This window comes from Mytilus californianus, unplaced genomic scaffold (assembly GCF_021869535.1).
Source record: "Mytilus californianus isolate M0D057914Y unplaced genomic scaffold, xbMytCali1.0.p SCAF_10, whole genome shotgun sequence".
In the NCBI taxonomy this organism is placed as follows: domain Eukaryota; kingdom Metazoa; phylum Mollusca; class Bivalvia; order Mytilida; family Mytilidae; genus Mytilus; species Mytilus californianus.
Window position 1 is genome coordinate 65,581,413 of NW_026262582.1, and position 9,575 is coordinate 65,590,987.

General features: G+C 30.0%; 1 protein-coding gene across 3 annotated transcripts in view; it reads left to right on the plus strand.

Annotated features, from left to right (window-relative positions):
• The window catches only part of LOC127718970 (mitogen-activated protein kinase kinase kinase 2-like), a 67,347-nt gene extending 58,274 nt beyond the window's left edge, over positions 1–9,073 (plus strand). For all 3 annotated transcript variants that reach the window (XM_052225043.1, XM_052225045.1, XM_052225044.1), the window contains one exon: positions 1,748–9,073. In XM_052225043.1, coding sequence (XP_052081003.1) covers positions 1,748–1,985 — 238 coding nt within the window. In that variant the 3' untranslated portion in view covers positions 1,986–9,073. The remainder of the gene's footprint in view (positions 1–1,747) is intronic.
• The last annotated feature ends 502 nt before the right edge of the window (positions 9,074–9,575 follow it).

Here is a 9,575-nt window from a genome sequence, read left to right on the forward strand (position 1 = left end):
TTTTAGAAAAGTTAAATGAATGTGGCATAGGTATGAAGTATGTTTTGCACTGATCAACACTATGAGGAAGATATTGAACATGTTACGAAAAAATAGATATATGGGGCATAAATCAATGATACAGCAAGTGAACAATACAAAATAACCAAGAGCTTACAAATCGGTAGGAACACACTCCAACCTCAGTCAGGATTCTACCTCGTCAAAATTATCTCCCCATTATGCCACCTAATTTTTACAATCGTAAAATGAAAGCCATTGTAGGGATGACGTGCTGTTAATTTAGCTCTTCAAAACTGATAAATTTATCCACATAGCAGCATTACAATCCTTATATGCCATTTGTATTTTAAAAGACAAATATATCTATTAGCAATTGAGCATCATTTGATATACTTTTATGTCTTTAGTCAACTTAAAATTATTGTCTCATCGGTTTTCAGGGGGGATTTTCAAAAGTTCCAAAATTTTAAAAAGAATTCTAGTTAAATATTTAGTGGAGGGGCTGACTAAAAATTTCGGCAGTCAAAGACTGCCAACTCTTAGATAAAACACAAGAAAAGTTGTTTTGAAGTTATGCACTTTCAAGATCTACATGTAAAGACTGTCATCAAGTACTTTTAGTAAACAAATTTTATTCAAACACACCTACTCTGTTATTAATACTCATTCAAAAGGTATTTCACTTGACCCATACATTTTTTTTTGTACTGTGAATTTTTAATGTTATGATATAAACCTGTAGCCTATATGTATAAAAATAATAGAATCTGAAGTGAGATGATGTATGAAATACATTTATTTTATACATTTTTAAGACAAATTAGTCAACTGAAACATTCCTGAACATAAAAAGGTGTACTAGACTTTCTCTGTTCGATGAAATTATTGACAATTTTCAGGACTTTTTCCCCCTTAACTGTGGCCGGGGGCAGAGATGCAAGCTAATGCATTAAATAGATTTATCTTTTATCTTTCTGTGGATTTTTTTCGGGAAATTTATGCTTATGCACAAAAAAGATTTGCATGTATTTGCACCTTCCACCATCAACTGTTTTGTGACAATTTGTCTCTAATTTAAAAGTTTACAAACATCTCAAAGCTCCATACTATAATGTAAGTAGAAACACGTAAATAAGAGGCACAAAATCCTAAATTATGTATCTTAATTTTAACTTTTAAAGCCCATAGAAACAGATGAAAACAATTAGATCATACCAACTTGGCCTTTTTTACCTTCTCTAATAAAGAGTTTCATTTCTTTTGTTTAAATTCAACTGGCATGGGTATTGGCCTGAACCTACCTTTAAAGTACCAGATATTTCAAACACTACCTCTCATAGTTAAGGCGAGCAGGGTGTGTTGAAACCATTCAGAAGATTAAGAACATTAAAACAAGAGTATATAACAGTATAGACAATAAATTTATTAAAAGAGAGGCGAAAGATACCAAAGGGACATTCAAACTCATAAGTCGAAAAATAAACGGACAACTCCATGGCTAAAAAAGAAAAAGGCCAACAGACAAACAATAGTACACAAAACACAACATAGAAAACTAAAGATTGAGCAACACAAACCCCACCAAAAAACTGGGGGTGATCTCAGGTGCTCCATAAGGGAGGGCATGGTAGAGAAAATCAAGTTTGAAAATCCAAAGGACACAATCCAAATTGGTGTTTAGTTTTTATTTTCTGATGGGAATATATTTATTACCAGTTATCACAATAATACTTTTATTTTTCAGGAGTTTAGGTTGTACAGTAGTAGAAATGTTAACTCAGAGACCTCCTTATGCAGATTATGAATCGATGGCAGCCATTTATAAAATAGCCACAGAAGATCATCCTCAATATAAACTCCCTAGTAACATTTCAAAGGAATGCCATCTGTTATTATCCTCGACTTTTAAGAAAAACGTTAAAGATCGGCCAACGGCAGAAGACTTATTACGGCATAGATTTGTGGTCAGTGGGCCGACGTGATCTATATGTTTATCAAAATAATGACCAATATCGAACAAAACCACCAAAAGTCTTTCAGAATGATCCGATCAAGGGAGATAATCACAATGAAAATTGTTTGTGTTGTCGACATTGAGGTTGCTTTGTACAAAATGGTTGGCCAGTGTACTTACATGATTTATTAGATTTCCATTGTAGACTTATGTATAAATAAAATTACATAGAATCTATAAAATATTTTGGAAGATAAAAAGATGTATTATACAAGTCTGCGAAAAGTTTGCGAAAAAAAGATACAAAATGTTTACTTGAAATACTTAAACACTCATCTGAAGAAAAAAAAAATTGTAATATGGATATATTTAGTTTCTGAGTGAACGAGTTGTGTTGAGTTTATGACAGTTTGATGATCCACTTAGTAATCTAGAAATAAAGGATTTGAATTCATATTTTAAAGAACTGTTTATTTGAAAAGAGGATTAATGAAGACCATGACTGAAATCAAAAACTAGAGCTACAAGATCAAACTAGGAATGGAAAAATTAATGTGTTAAAACTAATTAAGAGCTGTTTTCCAAAATTGCTGTATTTAAAAATAATAATTTTACCACACTTTGAAATTAGGGTCATATTTCACTATTAGATTGAATCGGAAAAGCATACTACTTTAAAAAAAAACGGTACTAGTTTTAAGGCACCAGATGAAAATGATGACAGGAAATACCACAAATTAAGATAAATACGTAATAGTATTCTTTGCAAAAAGTAAAACTTACAATTTAAATTTTGACTGCATTACTTGTATGCAGTATTTCCTAAATTGCAATAATTAAACAAGCATTTTGTCAGATGGGCAACAATAGTAATAATGAATGCATGCTGAAGTTTCAGGATAAGAACAGCCAATTGGGATCCTTGTTTCTTGATACTTACAGTGTTTATGCAAGAATATCTTGCTTTCTCATGATGTGTCTAATTAAGGTGACTGGGGTGTTTAAATGTTCGACAATAGATTTTTCTAAAACTTTTGAAAAAGACTTCTGGGTGAATGCACTTTGCAAATTTCTATATAGAACTGGTGATTATGGTCCTTATTTTTTGTCAATATACATTGAATTTAACAAAATCACAATTATTTTATATGGGTTAAATAGGGGAAACTTGATTTTTCCTTATAGAGAAAACATTGAGTGAACAGAATGGTTGAAACTCAATGAGAGAATTGCTTTTCTTATATACTTTTGAATTATCAAATAAAAGTAGGTAGTCACAGGCCTTTTTTCTTGAAAATCCTGAAAACAAATTGTCCTATCAAATTCAGTATGATTATCTACTGTTGATCTTAAAAGGATTATTTTCTGAAAATTTTAAATGTAACTTAGCCACATTTAATTTTTTGGTTGTTCAATCTTTAGATTTCAAGTTTTAGATATTTTTTGTTGTATATTGAATGATGCTAAGTAAATTATTTTAAACCAAAAAAGTATTTTTGCAACATGCCCAGTAGAGATGCTCAGAAAAAAACACCTGATCAGTGTGAAACAATTTTTGTATAACCATCATGATAACAAATGGTTTGCATCTCACAGCTTTGTCCTGGGTCATGTGACTGCAAGGCAAAATTCCTGCACCTATATCTAAAGTACCATTGTTTACCGGTCGAAGTTAAAACTTCGGCAGTTCGTCCCTGTTGTCCCACCAGGTAGAATCTGCCTATTGTATGAATTGGTATAATAGTTTCTTATCCTAAATATGCATGAAATAATTGCGACAGGATGTTCAGCAAGCAACAATTAATAAAGCTTTGGTCATATGGCATGCAGGGGAATGTGTTATTAAAAACGTTATTTCTATGTCAGCTTTTAATAAATTACCTCAAAATCTCAATGATCTTCAATTAAAACATATCAAGATCACAAAAGTCAGAAATTGCTCTGTAAATTTCACTGTAATATTGTAGATTCAGATCTTGAAAGATTATTTGACATTTTCAAAAGCATTTCCATTAAAAAACCCATTTAAAAGCATTTTTTTACTCAGATTTGCAATCCAGATACAAGATATTGATGTAAGATTGAAAAGTGCATCTTTCATGTTTTCATAGTTCTAAAATTAACAAAGAAATAAAAATTTTATAAAATCATAATAGGGCATACTAACATTTTGAAAAGTCTTTTTCAGAAGGCTGAAAGGGCTCAACCTCAGAGACACAAATTTTAACCTGTAATTGTGCATATTATTTAAATCAAGGCTAGATTTATGACAATTGTTAGTCAGAATATTTATAAAATAACAGCTCTTTTGCAAAGGAAGATGATTTTACTTAAGGTAACAAGACATTTGTACAATTGTTTTAGTTGAATTTATTATACTGTTTTAGAATGATATTTTCAAAAATAGTCTATTTGCTGATTTGATTCTGTTATTACACACTTTTATCACAAGTTGTCTCCCTTTGCCAATTATAGACTGGTTCTAAACCAGACAATATGGTCTGCTGCCCATGAAAAGCATGATGCATTGAAAGTGATAACACTTTTGATATCAACAGTTTTTAGCTTGATGAAGATAATTGTAGTTAAAAGATTTTAAAACATTAAATAAGGCATAAATAAAAATAGAAAATATTTTCCCTCCTTAGGAAAACGTCTTGTAGAAATTTGAGGTGGTACATAACACTACAGGGAGATAACTCTGTAAAAATCAGCTGAACATTTTAATCACGTTCTATTGTTAAGGAAATATTAAGCTTCTCATTGATCAAAATTAGTGTTTGTCTAACTGCTATATATCCAATGATTTTTTTTCCTATTAAGTGTGTGGTTCAAGTTTTTTTAAATTTTATATTTTTGTCAAATGGGTCAAAGTAAATATTTTGTTAAAATTTGATGAAAATTAAATGAGCCAAATTAATTTTAGTCAAGGTGTTTGGTACCACCTTAAAGTATAAGCAAAAAGACTATTCTGTAAGGTTATTTACAATGTTTTGTTTCTCAGGTTTCTAAGATGGGTTTAAAACAAGAAATGTTATTATAAAATGAATGTTTTCTTTAGAAATATATATATATATTTGAAATGCACTGACAAAATGATCTTCCAATATTGAAATTTGATAAGCCCATCAGTGTTTTTCCAGGATCAGTGTTTTAAGGAATTTCCGTGGTTTTAATCTTTCTTTCTGACTGTTTAATTTGATGATGGAAAGAGAAGGTTGATCTGTTTTATTACTTGTTTAGTTTGGTATACAAAAATATCAGCATTTATTAGTCCCCTACCGACGAAGTCGAAGGAGACTTTAGGTTTGCACTCCGTCTGACTGTCTGTCTGTCCATCCGTCAGTCCGGCAAATGAGTTTTCAACACTTTTTTTCTTAGTGCTTGAAGATATTGATTTGATATTTGGTGTATTTGGTGTATTGTTACAGTTACAAGTTACAGATCAAGTTTAGATTTTGTTCCGGTCTGATGATTTTATTTAGAGTTATGGTCCTTGAACTTAGAAAATTCACTCAATAATCAGTTTTCCTCACTTTTTTTTGTCATGCTTGAAGATATTGATTTGATGATTGGTATATAGTTTTATCATGACAAGTAACAGATCAAGTTCGAATTATGTTCCAGTCTGATGATTTTGTGCAGAGCTATGGTCCTTGGACTAAGAAAAAGTTATCTCAAATGATCATCAGTTCATCAGATGGATTTTGAAACAAAAGCATTTGATCACTTCAAATTATTTGGGGGAAAAGGATGTCTCTTGATTTTTCATATGAAATGTATGGCAAGAAATGAATGTTAAATTGTGTCAAAAATATATAAACAAGACTGACAAAATAATTTATGAGCATTTGAGATAAAATAATTTAGGGAAAGAAGGGTTGGTGGGCAAATATTTGTACAGCCTAGTCTGGCAAAGCATAAGGGGGTTTCAAAACATTAAGGCAAAAAAGACATGTAGACTGGTTCCCTGTAAAGCAGAAAAATTTAACAAATTCACGAAGAACCAAGGGTTAAAACTCAGGTACTATGGAATGGTAAACTTTCCATCTTTTAGTCAACCCGACAAATAGTTTGACATAGCTAAATAGTTCATTATTGAAGGCTTGCTTACATCTACATCATTTGGTCGATCTTTGATAGTTGTGTCATTGGCAATAATACCATATCTCCTTATTTTTAGTTATATTTTAAAAAAGCAAAAAACCTGAGAAACCAAACACATGTAATGACCTAAAAGAGTTTGTTATTGTATGAATAAAAACAAATATTTATGTTGATGGCTTGAGTTTGTTATTGTACTATTCTGTGATTTGTTAAATGATAATTTTGTTTGTTTTTTGTTTACATTTTGTACAAATTTTGTCTATTTGTTTGTAAATACTGTATTATATGTTTGTATAGTGCTTACTTTCATGACAATGTATGAGTTATCTATCCCGGTTTGTAAGAGGCAATTTCTCGATTGATATACAACATGGAATACAGTGAATATAGTCTTTTTTGAACTGTTTAATGTTTTTACATGGAGTTATTTTTATTCTTTAAACTTTTGTTAATTTCCTTACAAAACAAAACCCACATTAATGGCTTATTCCTGTTTCATATTTTCCCATGGGAATATTTAGAATTACAACTCATCCTATACTATAGAAATTTATAGAAATTTTTTGTTGATACAAAAAAAAGTTATTGAACGAAATGAATGCTGCGCCATAAGTGCTGGTCACTTCAGACAATATTTTCCTATGAAAATGTATAACTGAGCTGTATTTCACATATGATACAAAGTTTCCATTATATTTTAGATAAATGAAAATATTCATTCTATAATTTCCGGTAAAAAATGCAGTGTTGATCAAATACAGCCTGTGGTTACATTTAACAAATCAAAATTAAGATTCATTTTAAAATTCATTTGAAATGAATTCAGTTTTAACATGTAACAAGCGCAACTAATAACATGAATAACATTGTCAGTTTCATGTTAATACTATATGAATGCAAATATTGACTGGAGTCTGTAAATAGATAATACATATATACATCACTGTACATATTGTACAAGCACATCCAATTTAGATGAATGTCAAATATTTCCTGCTAAAATAATCTATATTTTTTGTTAAAAAACACAACAAAATATGCTAAAAACTGGAGAGACTTCAGTATTTCTCAACCATATATCATTTTTATTGCACATCAAAACATTTAAAAAAAGTTATAAAAATTAAATGACCCTTGGGGAAAGTGGAGGGAAATTTTCAATCACTGTAGACCAATTGATTTTCAGGACTTTCACAAGTAGAAAATATACAAGAATATGAAACATTGTAAAAATGTCAAATTTCAATCTTCACTTCTGTGAATACACAAAAAAGTAAATAAATTTCTAAGATGATATTCCCTCCCAAGACCATCACCTGCAATATGTTTGGATACCTGAAACCTGTTTTTGACACTTAAACTGCCAAATGAATATAAAATTCTGCAAGAGATGCAAAGAAAAAATTTCTAATGTATTTCTTCATTTTTTCAGCTTGGACCTGCCTATTTCTCCTGTTAGATTTAAATTTTTAAATTTGTTCTATTTAAAAGATTAGTGTTACTAATATAAAATCCCCTCCCCCTCCTTCCAAAAAAAAAAAAATTGACAACAGCTATTTTTACTCTATCAGATGAGGGAAATTAAACAAATCAATGTCAGTCTATTAAGATTAGAACTAATGTTGTATGACCTGATGAATATTCATGATTGTCTTGTGTTCGTTTATGGCCTAATGAATATTCATAGTTGTCTTGTCTGGCCTGATGAATATTCATGATTGTCTTGTGTTCGTTTATGGCCTAATGAATATTCATAGTTGTCTTGTCTGGCCTGGTGAATATTCATGTACTGTATTGTGTTCAACAATTATAAAATGTTCTGTTCCACTGCTGTCTGTCACATGTATGTTATTATATTTTGATAGAAAGCTTGTATTTTTTAAAATGAATTTGTAAATAAAATCATATTTCATGGCTTAAGAATAGAATATATTTATCATATATATACACTCATATCTATATCTACATCAGTTTAAATTTTTTTTATTAAAATAAATGTATTTTGTGATTGTTAAAAGATGATAATGTACATGAATGTGAACATTTTTGAAAAGAAAGTTACCACAGTAAAAGATTTTTCAAATATCAGAAATTTACTGATACTGTGAAAACTTGTGATACTACTTCCATTTGTAAAATGAAATCATTACATTAAAGTGCTGGTACTACAATAGTGCAATGGAGAGGTCAGTTGTTCAAAGTCTGTCACTTTCTATCAATAGGTCAAATGTGAATCTTTTGTAACTGCCATTTTGATTAGACTATATCATAATTTGGAGTGAAACTAAGATTTTAATGTACCTGCCAAAATAGACAAAATTTAAGGCTTAAATATCATGTCTGCTACGGTTCATTCATACCATGTAAAAGGCAATTAGTATTTTGTACTTTGAATTCAAGAAAATTATATTTTACTAAGATGAATGTTTTTTTTGTAATTTAGTCCACAAAGTGACAGACCTTGATTTTTTTCCCATTCTTTTGTTTTAATCATGTGATTTTGTATAAAAAAGTCAAATGTGATTATCATTTGTTTTGTATCATGTGACATTTTATGTTTACACTTTGTGGACATGTGACAATTCAGGTTATTTGTTTACTTAAGGCCACATGTAATGAATTGTGTGTCTGCCTGAGGCACCTACATATTTTCAGATTTTATAAATTCTTCTTTTAGTATCAGAAGGTCTTCCTTTAATGTGTTGAAACCAAATGATATTTTGCAACAAAATGTATAAAGAATGTTAACAATTTATTATTGCATAAAAACAAAACCTAGTTTCAAGTCGGAAGATCATTTATTTTTCGCCTTTTGTATGTTTTCTTTTCACAAAAGCTGTATCATGTGATCCACAATTTTATATGCTACATTTGTCATATGACCGCACTTACTATATATAGATATATCATGTGACTATCACAACTTGATCATGTGACAATTCACTGTACTATTATTTAATAAATAAATATCCTTGACCTAAAGTTGAGGATGAAAGGTCACAACTGAAATATTTTTTCTTTTCACCTGATTAGTAGTCTGTTGTTGTGTGTCCAGAAACCAAGAATAGAAGAAACGTCTCCTCCTTAGCTTGTTAGGCTACTTGACATTTATCAACAAACAACAATCAATCCATTAGGCTTTGATACTATACTCATACTTTAGTAAATATGGTTCTTAAATTATGTCTGTATTCCATAACTTAGTTTTACATCAGAACCCATTTCAGAAAGTTGATGCAGTTGTTTGCTTTGCCACATGCCTAATGCTCTCCTTAACATCAGCATTTGTAATGAGTAATTATCTTACAAGGCACAAAAAGCTCCTTTAGATAAATATTGAAATCAGGAACAAGTTACAGCTCTGTATGGACAAAGGACGGCACTGTAGTTTTAGAACACATTCTAGCACACAAATTTAATTAGAAGGGATATAGTGTATAATAATAAACCAACTCAGTTGAAAAAAAAAACAAATGTAAAGAAACAGTGATATTATTGCAGTATTTCATTT